Source organism: Toxotes jaculatrix, chromosome 13 (assembly GCF_017976425.1).
Source record: "Toxotes jaculatrix isolate fToxJac2 chromosome 13, fToxJac2.pri, whole genome shotgun sequence".
In the NCBI taxonomy this organism is placed as follows: Eukaryota; Metazoa; Chordata; class Actinopteri; family Toxotidae; genus Toxotes; species Toxotes jaculatrix.
The window spans coordinates 7,141,004-7,163,516 of NC_054406.1; the positions used below are offsets into that span (position 1 = coordinate 7,141,004).

At 43.5% G+C, this 22,513-nt stretch overlaps 1 protein-coding gene across 1 annotated transcript; it reads left to right on the forward strand.

Annotated features, from left to right (window-relative positions):
• Positions 1 to 1,053: 1,053 nt before the first annotated feature.
• LOC121191758 (adhesion G protein-coupled receptor B1-like) lies at positions 1,054 to 21,303 on the forward strand. Its single transcript, XM_041053138.1, has 31 exons — positions 1,054 to 1,756; positions 2,742 to 2,891; positions 2,989 to 3,087; positions 3,313 to 3,477; positions 3,943 to 4,107; positions 5,352 to 5,516; positions 5,629 to 5,793; positions 5,904 to 6,005; positions 6,114 to 6,220; positions 6,355 to 6,549; positions 6,741 to 6,809; positions 8,007 to 8,115; positions 8,631 to 8,774; positions 8,865 to 8,934; positions 9,172 to 9,274; positions 9,690 to 9,733; positions 11,887 to 12,013; positions 15,463 to 15,566; positions 15,699 to 15,801; positions 15,950 to 16,100; positions 16,233 to 16,302; positions 16,415 to 16,481; positions 16,593 to 16,678; positions 16,866 to 17,037; positions 17,185 to 17,280; positions 17,396 to 17,435; positions 17,623 to 18,245; positions 18,365 to 18,400; positions 18,520 to 18,624; positions 18,855 to 18,905; positions 19,145 to 21,303. Exons 1-31 carry the CDS (start codon positions 1,054 to 1,056, stop codon positions 19,340 to 19,342), a joined length of 4,584 nt encoding a protein of 1,527 aa, XP_040909072.1. The 3' UTR covers positions 19,343 to 21,303.
• Positions 21,304 to 22,513: the final 1,210 nt, after the last annotated feature.

A 22,513-nucleotide genomic window follows, 5' to 3' on the forward strand; every position in this document is an offset into this window, starting at 1 on the left:
GGTTAGAGTTTTGACAAAGCAGAGTGAAGTCTGCATGATGCGTGTTTGCAAGATGCGTAACATGGGAAAAGATGAGTGGAAGGCGAATTGAAAATACTGCGAATGCTTCATTAGAATGCATGCAGCCCCTCTGCAGAGCAGCATAACATTCATGATTAGAGTAGGTTTTCGTGAGTCACAGGTTTGCATGCATGAATCTGCCTTAACATGCATGCATTTGCATTGATATGCAAGAGTGACTGTCGTTTGTCATTCTAGGAGCATATTTCATTTCGCTTTATGCTCCGGTATGTAATGCAGGAAATGTTCCCATTGCAGTTTCTGAGATGCCACAGCAGGGTATGTAATCACACTTTGCCATGGACACAAACTAACCACTTCTGTTGTTTACCACTCAATAAGAGGAGTGCATTGTACAAATAACAGAACTAATAAGCGTCCATGGTTGCCAGTGGCAATGCTTCTATGGACGTCAGACTGACGCACATGATTCGCGGTTCAGTTCAGTGTGTGGGAGGAAAGAGCAAGAGCTTGGAGATACCAGCCTGCTGTGAAGGACTGTAATTGCAGTGCCAGAGCAATTATGTCCCGAAGAACTGGGCATTTTAGATCACTGAATCTGCCCTGAAACACTATGATACTGATAAGAGGCAAATCCCTGATGCATAAATATCAGTTTGACAATGGGTCCAATTAAAATACATTTCATGAATTTTGTGGAAAAAAATGCATTTCGTTTGGAGTAAGCTCTTATCCTCCATACTAATATTTGTTGTTTTGTTCTGATTATTAAGATGTTGCAGCACACTGACAGATTTTTTTCCTCTTTTTCGTTCCATATTTCTCTGCAGCTCCCTTGCTGATACAGACATGACAGATTGTCTGAAGCACTAAAACCTAGAAAACCATCAATTCTTCAGAGGGATTGCGAAGATAAGTCAGAAGATCTGAAACAAGTGCAGTAACTTGCAACAAAGAAATTAAAGAAACAACCTGGTTAAACCAGCAATCACAGAAACAAGAACAACACCATCCTTGATCTAAGACGACCCAATGGCGTGGTCAGCTCTTACCGGCCCCTGTGTGGCCCTCATCCTGCTCTTCTTCGGTTTGACCTCCTGCACTCCCTCTGGCCCTGCCTCTGCCACCTGTGCCACCCTGGAACAGAGTCGCTTCTTTGGCGTATTCTCCTCTACGACCACCCTGCCCTCCACACCATGCTCTTGGACCCTGCAGAACCCTGATCCTCGCCGTTACACAGTCTACATGAAGATTACCAAGCCCACTGACTCCTGCGTGCCCCGCCAGGTCAGGACCTTCCAATTTGACTCCTTCATCGAGACATCCCGCACCTACCTGGGCATGGAGAGCTTCGATGAGGTGGTCAGGCTGTGCGATGCTTCAACCACTGTCACCTACCTGGAGTCAAGCAAACAGTTCCTGCAGATCCGCAAAGTGGCACCAAGGAACGGTCTGGAGATTGTGGATGAGGAGAATGATGTCAGTGATTTCAAAGCTGAGTTTCTGGTTGTGGGGAAGAGGAACCCAAGTATGCCCGCCTGCCAGATGCTGTGCCAGTGGTTGGAGAAGTGCCTGTCCAGTAGCACCCATGATTATCCCTGTGGCATCATGAACACCCCCTGCCAGTGCTGGGAGGCCCCAAAGAGGAAACCAGGAAGCTGCTACAGGGGTGGCGTCTATGTTGAGAAATGCCTTCCTGTTCCCAGAGACAACGGACGCGATGCTGAGATTATCAGTAAGTTTGTGACATGTTTGGTTTGGTTTGGTTTGATTTACCTCCAGAGTAAAGTTTTGACAATGTGGATGAAGGAAAAACAAAAAGTTCAAAAGGTTTATCTTAACTTCTCAACTCAAAAGAAGCAAACAAAACCAAGGTGTTACCCTAAGTTTATTGTGTTGTTTTGTAATGACCTCCACCAGGCTAGACTGTTGATGGAGGGGGGGTCATGTTCTCCAGGATCCCAGAGCTCTGCAGGCTGTCTCCAGCCCTGCTATCACTCAGTGTTTGTGTCTTAGGAGCTACTGAGGGTAATGATCCATGTCTGTGGAGTTGGGGTACAGGCGGAGGATGTGCACTCTGCTGCCACAAAGTAATGAGAAGTAAATCAAAGGTGTTAGAGAAATTTGCTGGTGCATCTTAAGGTCTAAGTGGCAAGAACACCTGAACCGCACACATCACCTGCTCTCCATTTTGTCTTAGGTAGGCATGTTTGGTTTAATGCTTGGCAAGGAGTCGGGGTTTGGGGAGAGATAGAGGACATGTTTGTGCCTTAGGTTCGGGGTGGGGGGGGGTGCAGAAAAGAGCACAAAGACCTCACAGTCAGCTGGCAGCGGAAATCGAAGTGCAGCACTTCTGGTCGTCATAGCAACCCGCCTGTCGGCCTTACACACCGCTCTGCCACGGTTCACACCAAGTGGTTAAAAGCGAACAATCACCATTTCAAATGGAACATCTATCGACTTGAGTGCTGTGTTCTGCTCACAACGAATCGTCCTTGCTCATTCTCTGCACGTAAAACAACTATTACTCACTTCCTGTTCTTACATATTTAGTTTACAGAGGGAGGGGTTTTTGAGTCATACTTCAGTACACTTTTTGTGCAAAGTCTGCCTGATGCTATCTGATGTAAACACAACCTAGTTTTAACAAGATTAATATAATTTCATGCAATGCCAGTTTCCAGCCTTGCTCAGTACCTTTTCTCATGACTTTCTTGCAGAGGGCTGGGCTGGTTGGGGCCGCTGGTCTGTCTGCAGCCAGGAATGTGGTGGCGGAGTCCAGGTGCGGAGCCGAACCTGCCAGCCCGAGGACGGTGTGTGCGAGGGAACAGTTGAAGAAGGGCGGGCCTGCAACCCTCAGCCCTGCATTGGTAAGCCCACATGTAATTTAGTAATTTATCTGGGAGCACTCAGCTGCAGGTGGCTCAGATTCAGTGCAATAATCATGCAATTTTCAAATTCTCTCAGGCAAAGAGCGCAACAGGAGCCAGGGTCTGCGAGCCATCATCGGTCTGAAGAGAGACAATGCTGATGATTCCAATCATGGAATTGTTGCAACCCAAACAGGTGAGATAGAAAGGTCTTGTAAATGGACATTTTACACTGTGTGGAGCAGTTAGGAATGATCTATTTGTACATAATGCAGTTTTTGCAGATATGCATGTAAAAAATACATGACTTACTGCAAAAAAAGCCACAGAAGTTAAAGGTGGACTGGACCAGATAACCCTAACCTTTCTGAGTCTTTAGTGCCTGGCATGTTGACCCTCTAAATTCATGTTTTTTACACAGTAGATGCTAAGACCGATGAGTGGACCCCCTGGAGTGCATGTTCAGTCACCTGTGGGGAGGGCTGGCAGAGCCGTACCCGCGTCTGCGCAACTTCCTCCTTCACCACCCAGTGCACTGGACCCCTGCGTGAGAACCGGCCCTGCAACAACACAGCCGTCTGCCCCGGTGAGTACCTGGTTCCTCCTCTCTAATGTGTGCATGACAGGGAGAGAAAAGAGAAAAAGAGAGGGTGATCCAGAAAATGTTAGGACCACACGTGGCCTTTTTGAAGAACACAAAAGAGATAAAAAGCCATTATCCCTTAATGATTTCCCTTTATACAGCATCAGTCACAAAGGAAAAGTAGATAAAGAAAAGCAGTGAGAGCAAGAGAGACATTTCTGAGATTTGGATTGTTGAAAAGGTTGCAATTCAATAAGTAAATTTTCCCAATAGTTTGTAGGTTTAGTGCTGTGCGTAAGGGATTGTGTGGAGGACTGCCCCACCTAGTGGAGAGTTTAGAAAATGTGACTGTAATGAAGTCACAATACTTCAGAAGTCACTCCGTTGTGATTCTAGTGGAGTCACATTTTTTTAAACAAACTCTAACTTCCTTCATTTTAAATATACCTTTTTTTTATCCATGTGCAGTGGACGGTGCTTGGGATGAGTGGACCCCCTGGAGCCTGTGCTCATCCACATGTGGCCGTGGTTATCGTGACCGTACACGCACGTGCAAGATGCCCCAGAATGGAGGAGAGCCTTGCCGCGGCCCTACAAGACAAACCAAGTTCTGCAACATCGCTGTCTGCCCAGGTGAGTCCGGGATCTTAAATTTTTAAATCCTTTTTTTTCATTGCTGACTTGTATTTGTGGACATATAATATAAAAGGGGAAAAAATCTAATTGTTATTTCCTCTATGAGCCAGTGTATTCATCTACTACCATACTTGCAAATCCATGACAACTGACTCTGGCCATGATACTTGACCCTGCGGTTAACTGATTCATATATGAGAGCTAATTAGACCACTTATTGGCATCACCACCGTCACAAACAGCAACTGCAGTGGCAAGTTGATATTACATCTGACGCATCAAGAGAATAAAAGCCTCTGTGGGCATTAGTCAGTGGCCTTATAATAACCACCAGTGACTCATACTGTGCTCATGGTCACTCAATATATCAAAAGCTTAGTTCTTTCCCATTCTGCCACCTACTTGTGTTCTGAAATGATTTAACTCATTTTGAAGTCACAGCTACAATTTTTACAGTAAGTTTTTTTTTCCCACCTTTTCCACACCAGGTTTAGTGATTATCATGATCATTATCACATGTGTGTGCTTCTAGTTTAAAAAGTGATTTCTTTGTTGCAATTGCATGTTACGATCAGCAGATGTCTCTATGCGCCACAGCTCAATTACTGCCAGTGTCTGGACAGGCTGTTAGGCAAAGTCATTATTGGGAGATGATTACACATTTCATTTGAAATTGAAAGGCTTAGGAAATTGAGTCATCCCTTAATAGTACATTTAGCATGATAGAATTTTTTTAGTTTGGCCAATCTAACTTTTTAAGATTATTTGCTTTTTTCATCTGTTTTACCATCTTGCAAGGCAACATTTAATAGCAATTGTGATTGATTTTTCTAAAGTACTTTAATCTTTCAAGGCTGTTATAGTCCCAAATTTAAATCTGGAATATGAAAAGTGTTTTCCTGTGACAATCAATATGCTTTCTTGTTTATCTGTCTATACCCTTTGCTAACAGTGACAGTTTTTGGAGTAGCACTGCTTTTCACTATGAAAAATAGTTTAATTTAATTTAATAATAGTTTTAAGGACAGCGGATGTCAGAGGTTGAGAGTCATACAGTCATGCTTGAAAGACAGATAACCGACTAACTTTCTGTTTCACTTAAAGTCATCTAAAGTAGGTCATGTGAAATGTTAATAGCAACAGAGAGCATGCTGACATGCCTGTGGCTCCAGGGTCTGTCTTGTTTTGTCCTTGCACCAACCATAACGTCTGTATATATATGTTCTTCTGCCTCCCTCTAGTGGACGGATCCTGGAATGAGTGGTCTGCCTGGAGCGCATGCTCTGCTTCTTGTTCCAATGGCACCATGCAGAGAACACGGGAGTGCAACGGGCCATCCTACGGTGGCTCTGAGTGCCACGGCAGCTGGAAAGAGACAGCCAACTGCTTCCTGAAAGAATGCCCCGGTAAAAACAAGAAACTAAATTCCCAGATTCAAGAATCATTGTCCAAATGAAAGATATATGAATTAGATCTATCACAGTACCAAGTTCATGGTGTGAAATATTCTGTCTTTAGTTGACGGACGCTGGCATGCATGGAGCTCATGGAGCAGCTGCAGCAAGACTTGCGGTGGAGGCATTCAGCAGAGACAGAGAGTCTGTGAAGGGCCTTTCTTTGGTGGAGAACCTTGCCCCGGTGAAAAGGGAGAGCAGAAGCGCTGTAATGAGAAGAGATGCCCTGGTTAGTGAATCCAATACATAGCGATGGATAAGGGGTAGCTTCAATAAAATACAGCCCAGTAAGCAAAAGGATTAGTCATCACATCATACATTATTCTTGTAACCTTTTAGAGCCCCACGAGATCTGCCCTGAGCACAACACCGGAGATGTTGTGTGGAAGAGGACCCCTGCTGGAGACATGGCTGCCATTGCTTGCCCTGCTGATTCCTCAGGTACAGTGACAGTGAAGACAGTGATGCATTTTATCTAATATGCTTGGATATTCTAAACTGTTTGTCATGTCCATCATTCCAACTAGAAGTACTTTCTTTCATTAACAGGTCTGATTCGACGCCGGTGCACTCTGGACGCTGTAGGTCTTGCCTCCTGGGAGAACCCAACTCTCCTTGAGTGTGTCTCCAAGAACTATGAGAACATTCAGATGCTGGTAAGCCCATTTCACCCTAATTAAAATGTTAAATGCCTCATATGCTGTGTTCTCATATGGCTAATTTCACAGTAGTATAGTCAAACCAGCAAATGTCAGAGATTCAGATTAACCTCTTGACTCTTCTTCTATAGTCAAGGGACTACATCTCCAAAGCTCAGATGGGGCAGAGTGTGGATGGGGTTGCTGAGGTGATTTCACGCCTGAGATTCTCCTCTGATGAAGGGGCCAAGTACAGCGGGGACCTCTTGGCCATCATGGAAATCCTGAAGAACACCACTGAACTATACAAGGGAACCAGGATGACATTGAGCAACGCTGATGTCGCGGTAAGAGGGAATCGTTTTAGTTAACAACTGGAACAGTTTTTTTTTGACTCCTGACAATGTGTTACATATGTGCATTTTTAAAAATAATACCACGTAACAGATTCTCTCTTGCTTCTCTGACCAAAATAGTTCCTAATTATGCTGCATTTGGTATCTTCTTACACCTCTGCTTCCATTTTAATGATCTGCAGAACTACGTCCAGACCATCAGCAACTTACTGAAGGAGGAACATCGTGACAAATGGGAAGAGGTACAGCTGGTACGTGATAAGAGGGTGTATGTATGAGAAGGGGAGAAAATAAGTCTGTTTTGCTAATGTTCTTGAGATGAGATGAGTGTGTGCAGGACAAATCAAGGGAGAGACTTAATGTTAGTGTGAAGAATATGAAAATTAGGGTAATTAGAGTATTGAATTGGTAATTGAACTTGGATTTACCCTTCCTAAATGCACTTTTACGCCCCCAAAAACTGGATTTTGGATCCAAGAAGAGTATAACATCAAGAGCAAAAAAATATCTCAGATTAGGCAATTACATTAAATTAAAGTCTGACTTACCATCTAGCACTCACAATTTAAAAAAAAAATTGTTCCTAAGTTATTCTTACAGCAGACTAAACCAGACTTTGTCTAGTTTGACCACCTGTTGACATATTCCCTCCTCATTTTCACGGCACTCTCACAGTGTTCCTGCTAAAGTGAGTGAAGAAACAGTTCCTACTAATCGAGTTCCCTGAGAAAGAAAAGATTGTTGTAGAACAGTTGGATAAACAAAAGGTTCCCACTGCAGAGAGTAAACACATATTTGTGCGCAAATTGAAAACTGGGTGGTGAATTACCAAGGCCACTTCTAGTACAGAAGGTAAACACTTTTGAAGATGACAGGGAGAGAGACAGAAAGAGTCATATCGAATCAGGGAGAATCACTACACCCACTTTGCAATCTGTGAGCCTCTATTGCCATCCTACATACCGATGGCAGTTGTAAGGGGACACTGACAGCACATCGCATTCAAGCACACACCTTGCGCCCACATCACTGCAGTTCTGCGTCAGAGACACGCAAGTCAAGCAGCCCTCCCTTCTGCTGAGCGAGAGGGAGAGGACAAAAAAACCTGAGTATGAATCAACAGCCTGCCCATTTATGGCCTTAAGGAAGTTCTGAGGTTGCATAGCAGCAAGGAGTGTGTTTTATTTTTTTCTTATTTTTTCACTCCACTGCTGAATGCTCTGAAAGCAAAAGTACATGCTGGACTGACACCACCATAGGAAATCTAGATGTGGGCATGTAATCAATAAATGGTAGCCTTGCCTAAGTGCACAATTAAACCAGTTGTGTCAGTTGAATACAATGAAAGTAGATGAATGTATGAATGTGCCCCTGTCCTTTTGTTCTGTTTTCTCTTTTTCTGACTCTTCTTCCACCTCTCCTTCCTTCTTTTATTTTATTTCATCCAGATGGGTTCCAGCATTAAGGAGTTCCTCCGCCTTGTCGAGGACTTTGTGAACATGATCGGTATGCAAATGAGCGGCTTCCAGGACGTTTATGAAGTCACCGAAAATTTTGGTGAGCCTTAATTTCCAGCTGCTCTCTGCTCATGTCTAGTTAGGATGATTTGTCCTTTCTCCAGCCAGAGAGTGCATCAATCTCAATCTCGCCTCTGAATCTCGGTCCTTACAAGCAACAGCAGAATGCATCAGTTATCACTCTGACAGTGTGTCAAGTCCATCAGCTTTAGCATATTACTTGTGCTGTCGCAAGATTGCATTCATCTAATCACAAGTATATTTCACATAACACGTACCGAATATGGCTTTTATGCAAACTTATCAATCTGTCAAATACTGTAAGAGTAACTGTAAATTTCACACTCCGAATCAGTCTCTGTGACTTGTGTGACTGTTTTGGCTCAGCGAAGGTGACATTGTCGCAGGATTTAGTGGGAAATGACTACTCTGGTCAGACACACATGACGCATGAAAAAAAAAACGTCCTTGCCAGCGTTTGTGTAGAAGTAGATGACTACTAAGTGCTCTAAGTTACTAACAAAGCCTCTGTCTGCCAATCTCTGTCCATCTTAGTGCTGAGCATCCACAAGCGCCCAACAACTACAAACTCCAACTTCACCTTCCCTGTGAAGGGCTGGAGGGGCATGTTGGACTGGGTGAGGACCTCTGAGGAGAAGATCTCAGTGTCCCGTGAGGCTCTGTCCATTGACCAGTCTGGTAAGATCAAACAAACAAAAATCTTTTTGGAGATCAATTGATGTTCCGTCTTATGAATTTGAGTCTAAGCAGGATTTTGGCTCTTTCCAGATGGCAATGATGCTTTTGTGACTGGCATCGTCCTCTACAGAAACCTTGCTTCTCTTCTGTCCTTCCAGAGGTAATGCAATTTTTCTTCTTTTATGGTTATGAAACTGGCCTTCCATGAAATACATTTTGTAGTCACAAGATGGCACCCCTTGCTGAAAGACTCACTGCTTCTATATTTTCTCAGGCATTTATTGCCTCATCTTTTAATATAAAGCCTTACAGATACCTCACATCAAACCTTGACTACATTCATTCTGCTCTATCATTTGCACCACACACTCACTGTCAGATTTTTTCTTTTTCACAGTAACACCACCCTGATCAACTCCAAGGTGGTGTCAGTGATCGTCAACCCCACAACGACTCTGCTGTCATCCCCCGTTGAGATCGAGTTCCCCCACCTCCACAATGTAAGTCCCTAATGGTTACCCAATCTAATGGAGCCTTACGAACGATATCAGCCCCCCTCTGGGTGTTTGCTCACAGCAGAGCACAGAGCCTGACATTTTGGTGACATTTGGCAGTGACTGTCTGACTTTTACGTACACTTGTGGTCAGTTGAAACCTGGCAAAGATCACAGCATAACCAAACGGTCAGCTGATGATGATGAGAAATCATGCGCAGTAATTAGTCTCTGCAGCTGATAAGAAGCTGTTTTTAGTTTCGTACATGTATTACGGGGGAGGGTGGCGAGAAATGTGGGCAGGTGGCTGGCAGCAAGCTGTTGCATCTCACACGTTTATAGTACGGTGTCCCAACCTACTCATTTCCCTTTTCTGCAGAGATTCCTCACACTGACTTCTCCATCTGCCTCTCCTTTGCAGGGCACCATGAATGAGACATGCCTCTCATGGGACGACAGCGAAACGTAAGTGTTGACCACAATTGTTTTTCTCCTCAAATGTGCATCTTACCATGACTCACGTCTCTTTTCTATCATTGGTGGCCTCGTCATCAGATCTGGGGCTTGTTATTGTCCTTTCAAACATGCATCCGTCATAGCATATAAATATTCAACCCCCCCTTAGTCCGACACTCAGCCAGCGAGAGATCAATAATATTTCAGCCATTTTTCTTGTCAGTCATTTCTGACAAGGAGAACAAAGCAATTCCACAACATTTTGGCACATCTCTCAACAGCTAGAAGCACCAGGCCCAGGCTCAACTGTCTGACATACTTACTGCATGACACACAGACTTAAGAAATGACAACCGCAATGATCCACAGTGATTCTAGCTGAGTGACACTCATTACATACTTCAGTGAGTAAATGCATTGCAGCATCCCTACAGGTCACACAATAGAGTGTCAATCTAAAGACAATGGCAGCTCTCCTTCCCTCGCCTCTCTGTCATGTTCATGTGTCACTGCCACAGCTAATAGCGATGACGCTTGGGACTTTTTCAAGATGTGTACATGCATTTGAATGACTTATGAAAGGAGCTCCTGGTGGCCTGGCCTGGATCAATCAGCCCCAGGCCCACTCTGCCCTCCTAAAGAATACACAGGTGGACCATTTGCATTTAGATAGATTTGTACACTTGTGGAGGACAGATAAGAGATGAAAATGCACCTACATCCAGACAACCCCCTCACATAAACTACAACAACCCAGAGTCAAAGCATAAGCAAAAGCAAAAATGAATCGAAGGAGAAAATGTAATTAACTCATATACTTTCAGAGGGAGGGCATTGTGCCTCTAGTCAAATTAGATTCATTTTTGACAGCGGATGTGATTAATGGCAAGATAGAGACAGTGCAAATGGCAGAGGAGGAAGCTCTGGCTGATGGCAGAGTTCAGGGTCAGTGCTTGTTTGCAGAGCTGCATTTGTTTGAGATCACAGGAAGTGGTCAATGATCTGCAGTTTTTTGTGACATGAAAACAAAATATAGGAAACAAGTAAAAGGGCCACACATGCCACTTTTTTAGGCCTACTTTGCATCACACTTCACCACACAATCTGCATGATATGGCAACCTGAACACTGCACGCATTAAACTGTGCAGCCAAGACTGTTTAGATGCCATTTCAGTTAACTGCCATGACGATTTTCCCCCATGTCCGTCCACCCATGACACACTGTACCAGACTGGACCTGCTGGCTATGATGCCCCTTTGTATTCACCAGTCAGTGAGAGCCTGAAGGTGCTGCTCATTAACTTCCTCTGTGCTCTCTGGCATCTGCTCTGGCATCTACCCACAAAGGCAGACCTTTATTTGTTTGACTTAAGCCTCAGAAGAAGAGCTGAGCATAATACTTCAGATTCAGTTATTTGTAGAAGTTCAGTTGAAACTGGACAGTTTTTTAAGTGCATCTCATTTGAAAAATGGCCTTAATGAAGCACTCATTATTGATTTTACATCCTGCGTCTAATGATAATTTCTCTTTTTTTGTCTGAATAGAAACAAATATTGCACATACATTAAGTGGGAAAAAAAGCTTTAATTTGATCAAAACAAAAATCAAATGTAGTGCAGATTTCCTTACAATGGAGGGGGGGGGGTAATTCAGATTGTCTTCACATTCCCCTCCTCTTTCAAAAGAGGGAACACATTGTCCTTTCTCCCCAGTGGACTGTCCATGTGTCTCATGTCTACTGAGGAAAGATTAACCATAACAAGAAATGATACATATTATGCTAATAATTAGATTTATGAAGGCCTATCATGATGGCACAGATGGCTATTAATCACATAAATGTGAAAGCCATCATCAAAGCTTCTTGAGATGCAGGACCTGAGCACCTCAGGTTATATAAAATAATATTTATTGTTCTCACAAACTAACTAATGTATCAGTATCTGTTATGTAAAATGTAAAACTATGTCATTCTATGTATTTGGGATATTTAAAATTCAAATAAGATAGACCTATCATAAGTAGACTTTTTTTTAAAAAAAATTTTTTCATAAGATATATATAATATAAAAATCCACTATGTGACATTCACATCAGAGATTTGTCAGATCTCTCCTCTCCTAACCCGTCGTTGCCTTCCCCTCTCCTTCCCTGTGCAGTTCCTCTCTGCTTGGGTCTTGGTCTGCTCGGAGCTGCAGATCGGTCCCCGTTCATTCATTCAGAACCAAATGCGTGTGTGACAGCCCCTCCACCTTCGCCATTTTAGCGCGCATCAACTTGGACTCGGTAAGTCTTCTGTCTCTTCACAAATGTGAGCTTGTGTTTTTCGCCACCATACATCTTAAATGTTTCGTGCAGTGCGTGTTTATGCGTGCGTGTGAGAATGCGGTGCAGTGTGAACGTATAGTACTTGTTGTTTTCGAGCGGTTTGCTGTAGCGCTGCCTGCCAGAGCCTCTTTGTCTCTGTGCAGGTGCCGCTGATCGGAGAATTACACCCTGGCTGTTTTTTTATGGAGTGAAAATAACCGAGCAACATGTTGCTATGCAGGAATTTGCATTTAGGATTTAAAATGAAAGCATTACGATATGTATATTGAGTCGTCGATTTTGCAGGAGCGCGTCTATTTGATGCTTATTTGCTTGCAATGAGCTGCATAATTGGCAAAATAATATTTGCCTATTGCAGCTACGACAAACATCTGACGTGGTTGTTTGCATGAAAATTTAGAAACATTGATCCCAAATTATTAAATTCAATCGCTCAAAATGACTTTCTGATAATTGTGTAATCAGACTTTGGATTTAATTTGCGATTACGCAGAATTTTGAATTACGCGTGTTTATACAGAGTTAGTGCAGATAGACTTGTGCGCATCGGATGCTTTTATTACCGAAGTCTCTCATTAGACATTGTTGTATTTCATGCGGAAAGACAGTGTGTAATTTTCCCCTGTAGACTGTGTTGCCTCTAAAGCTGCTCGCTCTCCAGTTGCCGTGGTAACGGCTTCTGCAGGCAAACTCGGCCTGTGTGATTTTTGATAACTGAGATGCTGGGGGAAAAAAAAAACACGCACACACACAGCCCCCTAACCCCCCTCCTTGCTCCTCTGAACAGCCCCCCAGGACAGAGGAAATGGTCTGTCCATCTCCACTGTGCTTCTGACTGCAGCTGCACACAAACAGCAATCAACAGATGTCTATCAGTTTGAGGAAATGTATATTTTCAGTGCACATTTGGTTAATTTCCTCCTTTATTGAGTTTAAGCCAGTGGAGGAACAGCTTATGAATTTGGACTGCAGCGTTTTTCTGCTGCTAAACCAATTCAGTCTAATCTTTTTCTCTCCCTCTAACCTGTTGTTTACATTCAATTCAATTCAGTTCAGTTCAGTTACACCCCAGATTTGATTTGTCTTGTTGTTGCCAGTCTGAACAGCACCTCCTATATTTGTTATAGGCTGCACACACACCCTCCTTTCAACCTCCCGCTACAGTTAAAAAATGGCAGTTGCGCCAATCATTCCGTCAGGCAATATCTCTGAATTCTCGATTATCCCTTCTTCCTCCTCCTTCCTCTTCGGCCACGGCAGTAAGTCTGAAAATGCCAGAGAGGCGGACCAATGAGAGACAGACGTCTGGTCATGCATTGATGGTGCCTCCTCTCTCCCCCTGCCCGCCTCTCCATCCTTCCTTTGATGTGTGCCGTGGACATTTTCAATAACATCTTCCTGCGAGCCACATGAGGAAGACCAGTGAGAAGCGAGATGCAGAGACAAAGGAATGAGGAGATGTGAAAAACAGCCAGATACTGCAGAGTGTTAGCTCTCATTCAATATAGTCTGGGTTCAATAGTCCTGTAGCATCATGTGTGTTAGAAACATGATGGTCCAGTGGGAACAGCTCACATAGTACAGCAGATGCCCTTGACCACTGGGGTAATCATTTTTTTTAAAAAAGAAAAGAAAAGAAAGAAAATTTTAACGGCAAAGGGTTTCTCTGCACATTATTCTTCCTTTACCTGCTTCAGACTTGTCCAAAATTAGAACATGTGATTCAGTCAAGGACAGGCAGAAGACATGCTTCATATTTAGGCCAAACTGGCTGTCTGGATTTCACTCAGAGGCCCATAGTGCAAGCGTCAACCCAGATATAGAGATTGGGAAGAGAGGGAACAGAACATACTGTATCGCCCATGTTATGTTTTTTTTTTTTCTTCCCCCAGATATGGTAAAGGCTAGAGCGAAAAGACAGCTCACCACTCTGCTATCTACCATCTGTTTTGGGGCGCTTCTGATGTAGTTGGATAGATTTTTGAAACAAATTTGCCACACTAAATTAGTCTTTGGCTGCCGTAGGCCGGCCTTCACCAGCTGTGCTTTGATATCAGTCGAGTCTATGTGGAGCACATATTGAGATGGAGAGGAACAATCCTTTAAGGCTCAGTGTTGAACCATTTAAATTCTGAGACACTATCAACAGCGGTACAAGTATTAGAAGCCATGCTTCACATACGCTTGCACTATAAGAATTTATGGCCATCATAAATCAAATGAAGGCCAAAGCGGTGTCTATTTCTTTCCCCTCTATCTGCGCTAATTTGATACCTGCTGATTTATTATATTCCAGGACATTTTCTCACTCACCTTTTGGAGCCAGTTAGCTGTTTCTCGCCTGTTTCTCTCTGAACTCATTATCAAAAATATAATCACTCCATTTGCTGATGAGGACTTCTTCATCTATAGCCCAAACAATTTTATATCTCCCTCACGTGCTTTATGGTGATGACAAGTTGATCAGAGGTGTTAGATTAACTCAAAACCTTATTAAAGCCACTAAAGTAGGTGTGAGACAGACAAAGATTATGGATGCAGTGAAACCGCACAATTAGCTGCTGGGGGTTTGTAGGTGTGTTAGCCAAGCAGCGAGGGCTTTGTGAAGCCTCAAGGAGCTGAGATTTGTGTGTGCAGCGGTGACCCGCCAGCCCTCCAGGTGACTGAGCAGCAAGGAAGACAGGCAAAAGACAATCACTCTCTCTCTGTTTTCTGCACCAGAGGTTCGGTGCCAGCGCAGTTTGAAACACGGGATGGTCACCGGCGCTGGCAGTGGCAGCCGCTAAGCTGCTGTCAGAGATCAGAAGGGCAGGTGGTGGCAGATTAATGCGCAGGTGATAATGGTCCGCCTGTTCACTCCTGCAGGGATGGGCAAAGAGCTGCTATCTAGCCCAAAAACACCAACATAGTGAGAAAATACATCAAAGGCGGAGAGAAAAAGAAGAGCTCAGATATCTGTCAGTGATTAGAAGGTTGCTGTAGCCGCTCAGACTAATGACTGAATACAGCAACCCCCCTAAACTGCCCCTGGGACTTGAACAACCCCCCTCCTCGCTTAGTGGAGAGAGATATATGTGCAGTATCCTCCTCGCCTCATTTGCTGACTCAAAAGCTCGATGGAGAAACGCAGTGACCCTGACCATTTGTTTAGTTTGCCGCTCCATCTTTCTGACACGTTCACCTTGGGGTCACCTTGCCTCAGCCGTGGCCTGATTGTGCCATTCAACTGTTTGCCTACAGGGAGCTGTCTGCTATTCCAGATAGCACACACCCAGTGGCTTCGCCAGTGCGTGCATGTGTATATGTGAGTGTGTGGATCTCAGTGCTGGTTTCCTCTCTGCATGAATGCGTATGTGTGTTTGTAATCATCTCTAAGAGGCATGTTTGGTCTTGTCTCCTCTCTGTAGATCATGGACAAGGCACTGCTCCCGTCCGTGACTCTCATCGTTGGCTGTGGGGTCTCCTCTCTCACCCTGCTGCTCCTCATCATCATCTACGTCTCCGTGTGGAAGTAAGTAACCCTCTGAGCACAGTCTACCCATGTCAGCCTCTATCTGCAAATGCTGTATGCTCTGGTTTCACTCTCTTCTACCTACTTCTCCCCTAAATGCATTTGTTCCTTCTCCCTTTTCAAAAATTCCAGGTACATCCGCTCCGAGCGCTCCGTTATCCTCATCAACTTCTGCCTCTCCATTATATGCTCCAATGCCCTCATTCTTGTCGGACAAACTCAGGCTCGCAACAAGGTAAGGCACTCTTTTAGCCTATCCTAACTTCTCTTTTAAGCCTCTTTGGAACTCACTGCTTTGGGGACTTTGGACGTAGCAGCGCCACTGACACAGATTTCTCATCTTTCCTCCCTGTCTCTCCTTCCTTCCTCCTGGGCTCCCACAGGTGGTGTGCACTCTCGTAGCTGCTTTCCTGCACTTCTTTTTCCTCTCCTCTTTCTGCTGGGTGCTGACAGAAGCTTGGCAGTCCTACATGGCTGTCACTGGTCGTCTGCGCAACCGCATCATCCGCAAGCGCTTCTTGTGCCTTGGCTGGGGTAAGAGCACCTGTCTTTGGGCTCATCTCTTCTTTTCTTTTTTTCCCCCTCCTCTGTTGCATCGCTTTTCTCCATAACTTCTTTTAAATCCTTTTATGCTCTAACTCTTTTTGTGCATTTTCTATATTGCAGGCCTTCCTGCACTGGTGGTGGCAGTGTCAGTGGGTTTCACAAAAGCTAAGGGCTACGGCACTGTCAACTAGTAAGTCTAGTCTCAACCTGCCATTTTTATACCTTCTATTTTCTCCGCATTTATCCTGAAGAACTCTTCACTTAGCTCAAGCATTAATATTCTTCCGTCTTCTCTTTTCTAGCTGCTGGCTGTCCCTTGAGGGCGGACTCCTCTACTCCTTTGTTGGCCCTGCTGCAGCTGTTGTTTTGGTGTGTATTCTGACTTTGACTTCCCAATTCACCACAATACATGGCCTATTTGTAAATGCATCACCCATTATTACATTGTCTCATCAAGGTTTTTTTTTTTCTTGTAAACAGGTGAATATGGTCATTGGTATTCTGGTCTTCAACAAGCTGGTGTCCAAGGACGGCATCACTGACGTGAAGCTGAAGGAGAGAGCTGGGTAGGTCTTATTGATCTTCTCTGTACACCAGAGCATTGCGCTTATCGCCTTCATCAATCCCATTACAGGTATATTGATGATGTGCTTTGATATCAAGGCTCACAATCAAACAAGTGGAGAGATTAGAACAGTCCAGTGCAGCCTGTATGTGCCTGTTGTGTCTAATCTGTTGTTTCTCACCCTGCAGAGCATCACTGTGGAGCTCCTGCGTGGTTTTGCCTCTTTTGGCCCTCACCTGGATGTCTGCCGTCCTGGCCATCACCGACCGCCGCTCAGCCCTCTTCCAGATCCTCTTCGCCGTGTTCGACTCACTGGAGGGTTTCATCATTGTCATGGTTCACTGTATCCTGCGTAGAGAGGTAAGAAAATCATTTAGATGAGATAAAATGTTGGCAATTAAGTCAAAAAGGAAAGTTGCTTCTTTTGTTTATTGTTTGTCTTTATGAGGTTACATGAGCTGTATTTCAAACAGAATGTCCTAATCTTTTTACCACTCCTTCCCTTAGGTTCAAGAGGCTGTAAAGTGCAGAGTAGTTGACCGCAAGGACGATGGCAATGGAGACTCTGGCAGTTCCCTTCACAATGGCCACACCCAGCTTATGGTAAATTTCTTGGCTTTTTGCCTTTTTAATGTCTTGAGTGCCTCTTGCATTTTACCCCTAAATGGATATGTGCATACATTAAGCACTGATAGAACATCTTTTATTCTTTTATCAGCAGTCTGATAACGAAAAGGATGGAGATTCGAGCAGACAAGGTAAGCCCCTTTTGCATCAACTTTTTCGTGCCCTTAACCATTTTTCCATTTGCATTTCAATTTCTGTGAGCTTTGCACTTAAAACAACTGATCATGCATAAAAAGAGAACACGTTCACTGAACCAAAACTTCAGACGTGGCATGGTTCCCTAATTATTCTTTAACGCTTACCAATTTTTCTTAAAAGGAATGAAGAGCTCCTCTGAGGAGAAGATGCCTCCTCCTCAGCTGCCCCTTCCCATGGGCTCCAACTTCCACACACTGCCATCCAACCCCAGTAAGAGCCACATGCAGGCAGTTCCTGAATATTCCAGCCACACCCTCACCCTGAAGAGAGAGAAGAGCCGTCTGGCGGGAGGAGTTGACCCATCCTGCGGGAAACCTGTGTACGTCTGCGAGGGGGAGCTCTTCAAGCAGCTGGATGCTGATCTTGTTCGTGCTCAGGCCGAGGGCAGCCTCTCTGACGGCAGCGGCTACGTCCTCATGCCCAACACTACCTCCACTCTGAGGTCTAAGCCCAAAGATGACCCTACAAAATACAACATCAGCGTGGAGCAGCTCCCACAGGCCAGACTGATGCACCTCGGTGGGCCCTTTGCTGAGCCCCAGGCTGCCTTTGGGATCAAGTCGATCCCCCCCGACCAGGTCAGCGTGTCGTATTCAGAGAGAGACTCACCCATCCAGAACATCCACAACATGTCTAGTGAGTCTCACATCACCCACAGCAGCCTGGAGAACACCTTTGAGTCCATGAACTCCATGATGTCCAAGAGTGAGACCATCTCCACACTGTCCATGAGTTCCTTGGAGGTAAGATATATGGAGTAAATAGACCTCTTGCAGAAGAGTTGCTTTGTGAAATCCTGTGCTGTATTTCTAATATTTATCTGAAACTAAACCAACTTTCTTTGTCAATCTTTTCTATGCAGAGACAGAAATCCCGTTATGCTGAGTTGGACTTTGAGGTAAATATTGTTTGGATACTGTTTAGTGTAAAGATTATAAATGACATGTAATGTATATGAAATGTAAAATACCTTGTATGGATTTTGAGAGTAAATTATTTTTTCTTTGCTTCCTGTAGAAAATAATGCACACAAAGAAACGCCACCAGAACATGTTCCAGGACCTAAACAGGAAGCTACATCATGCTGAGAAGGACAGAGAGTCACCTGCTTCTGACAGCAAGGTAACATCATGATAATATACTTGTTTTCCATTTCCATTGACATTAATTTCCAGGAAATGGAGAACAATGTGGACAAATAGTTACAAAAGAAAAATCCATCAGAGGCAAAAAAAAATAATTCTTTGGGGTAAAAATGACCTTATAAAACAACCAGTGATTTGTGTATTGAACTATGGTTGTCATTACCTTGAGGTCATTTGAATAAGGATGTATTTTCTTCCTTCTTACAGTCTGTGAGATGGAGTGTGTCCTCAGGAGGAAGTGACAAAACGAACCACAGCGTGAGTGTTTATATACAACCTCACACAAATCTCAAATTTACTGCCTATAGATGAGACACACCATCAGATATTACACTTGCCTCAAGGAGGAATAATTTCCCCAAATGACCAAATGACTTTCATTATCATAAAATCACTTTTGATGTAATGAAGCCTATTTCATTTTGATTAAATCAGGAATTGCTCAGGGCCGATGAGTGACACCATTGCTAAAGTGGCTCCTCTTTGTGTTTCAACAGGACAAACAGCAGGGTCCAATGGAGAGGCAGTGGGAGGGAGTCCGGGGAATACCGCAGTCGCCTCCTGCGTGGGTGCGCAAAGACCTGGAGCCCCTAGCTGCCTCGCCTCTGGAGCTGCACTCTGTGGATTGGGAGAAAACTAGCACCACCATCCCTCTAGTGGGGCAGGACATCATTGACCTGCAGACAGAGGTCTGAGGGGGAGGAGGGGGGCTAGCGAAGCCACCTGATTTCACCTCGGTCACCTTTTTGGTTTGGGAATGTGATCCTATATGGATAGAATAGTGGAAACCAAGAAAGGGAGAAAGTGAGAAAGTAGGTCCCAGAATCAATGTCTTCAAACCTTCAGCCAGAGCAGGAAGGAAGGGAGAGAAGGAGGGGTGGAAGAGTGGAGGTGATGGGATGTTTAATGTAGCTTCTCTGTGTGGACTTAAAGCATCTCGTGTCAGAGTGCTATGAAGGGAATGGGTTTAGTGGAGCACTGGTTTCCATGGACCAGGACTGGTTGTGGTTCCATTAATGCTTCACTGGGAGTTTCCTGAACCCTTCAGCCTGGGTTCAGAAGATGTGGTTGACATGTCTGTGCTTCTTTTTTCCTTCAACTCAACTTTGGAGAAATATGAAATAATATTAAAACGGTGTGTCCTCCCTGCTTCTTGGGAGGAACAACCGGAACTCATGGCTGCTTCTCTACCAGCCAAGTTACCTTCCAAAATAGGACAAGGCACGAGAGCATAAGGGACAAGTTTCATGCTTGGAGTCCAACACTCTGCACTTTGGTAGATGGGCACACACATTTTGATTTTGTGTTGTGAGTTATTTTATTTTAGTTTCTCAGTTTGTGTGTTTATTTGTACTGCTTCATATCTGGAACTGCTTAAACAGAACTGAAAACGAGACTCTTCCATGAGACTCTGTGTACTGAAAAAATAACTACTCTACTGGAGCACAGTCTTATTTATGCTGATGCTGTGCTCCTCATTGTTGTTACCACCATGGTTATAATTATTTCAATAATTATTTGTCAGTATTATGATTATTATTGTTATTGTCATAACCTATATTTTGATTTTTCATTCCCCTCATGATGGTCAGGAACAAGTTTTATTGTTTTTGTTCTGTGACATTCAACATTAGGCTCAAAAAAAAAAAAAAAAGATTCAGTGCATCTTTAATGTGCTCTGAGCTCACATGGACTGCATCGGGACTAACATACTGAGTGGTGATGGAGGTAGTGGTTAGATTTTGCCCTGGTTTCTCCAGCATTCTGCTTTGATACCAAAACACCAGCACCAGAATGAACACAGACTCTCACACAGGAAGAGCAGTGCACTCTGGGAAACGCTGGGTGGAAATGTGAGGAGGTGAGGGGGACACGTACCCCTCTCAGCTGGCACAAGATGCAGGCTCTTCCATGTCGTACATATGGATTCAAGGGGTCAGGAGACCTTTCATCATCGCCCTTTTGTTTCTCAGCCTTGCAGGACTCTTGGACCGAGCAGAGGCTCCTGGCGCTGATATGACTTCCAGCTCAGCGTCAGGTCCTCAAGACTTCAACACATTTGTGTTTTCAGCCATCAGTGTGAAATAGTGCAATATGATGGGCGCTTGATGCTCAAGCAACACTGATATTATGATTTAGGCAGAGTTTTTTCTTACCAATGTTTCAAAACTTTTATACCATCTTGATCATATTTACAGAGCATATAGATGCTTTATGAGAATATTGTATAACAAATCTGTATTAGTAATTCAAGGAATTTATTCGCTAGAGATTTGTTAGCACAAGACTCCATATTTGGAGCTGTGACAGGTAGATAACTGTACTTCTATAAAGCAAACATTATATAGGATGAATGAATATCTATGAATATCTCTAAACTGTGCTTCAGGATATTTGTTATTACTCTCCGCTCATTAGCGTTGAGTAATTGAACCTCATGTCTTCTGTAACAGTGTGTTTTTGATAACCTTGTCAGTAACTCAGCAGTATGTACTACCAGCCAATTCCCCTTTCCCTTTGAATTCCCCTGTCCGGCCCGATTCATACCTCGAGTTACTTGTATTGAATACCCATTTGTATTTTCTTGTCACTACTTAGTTTTTTATGTTCTGTTTTACCTTCTGTAAATGTACAGTTTTCACAGCACAAAATGAATGTGACTTATTTCTAATAAAACACATCTATATTACATGAAGAATGTGGCCCTCAATTATTGACCGATAAATTCATTATAATGCTGAAATACAACTTAAAACCTCATGTTCTCCGAAGTCTCTAAAGATTCAGAACAACTGAAGAAATAACCTCCTGCAGTGTTAAATGTTGTCTGACAGCAATATCTAAAGCCAGAACAAAACAAATCAGCACCTAAAAATAAAAGTTCAAAAGTAAGATAAACTGAAAATACTGCAATATGGAGAAATGGATTTTGAACTCCTGCCACATTAAAGCCTCTGGCAAACATGTCACTCTAAATATAGACATGAATTTGTAGGTACAACAAACAGCAATCTCGAGATGATAAAAGTGCAATTCCCCTCTGTTCTATTTTCATGCTTTGCAAGGAGCCAAATCATTACAGAGAAAAAAAAATGTATAAAGTTAAGTAATGAGAAAACAAACAAATTTGACAGGGGCTAGAATATGACTCTGACCTCTTTAAAAATAGGAAATGTTCTCAACAGTTTAAATTTAGTTTTGCCTACTTTACCTGCAGTATTGCCACTCTGCTTTCTCTATTCTCCATAATCAGTTCTTGTCCTTCGTTTTAATTGAACCAGTATGCTGTTATTCTGCTGCAAGGCAAAAGCAATAGGAGATTTACATCATGCATTTGTTGAGCTCTGCTCATTTTGCGAGGTCAGCTGGAGAGCACACTGCTTTCTGTGCAAATGGTGCTTTACTGTAGGTGCCATTTTCACAGTATTTCATGTTTGTTACCATGTCACATGATATGCACCATTTTCTCTGTGGCGTCTGAATAATTTTTGCTTTGTGGAACATTTTGTGCTAATTTATTTTCACACCAAAAGTCAGCTATGCAATGTCTGCACAGTCTGCTCATGACAATTCAGAGCGCTAATGTTGGAGCCGATTTTGCAGCACCTAAAATATAAAATATACCATATGAGTCACTGTGGCCCCTCATTATTTGTATATCTTCCGTGTCATGACCTGCAGATTGTTGCAGTGAAAAAGACAGACTGACTGAAAAATGGACAGACAGGCACAAGGGCAGACAGGCCCAATGGCCAACATGCAGGAAAAAAATGGAAAAAGTGTCCTCACGTGTCCAAATGCATATAGGTTTTGATACAGTAATTTCTGTTCACATTAAAAAAACATGAAGGTTGAATCATACAAAC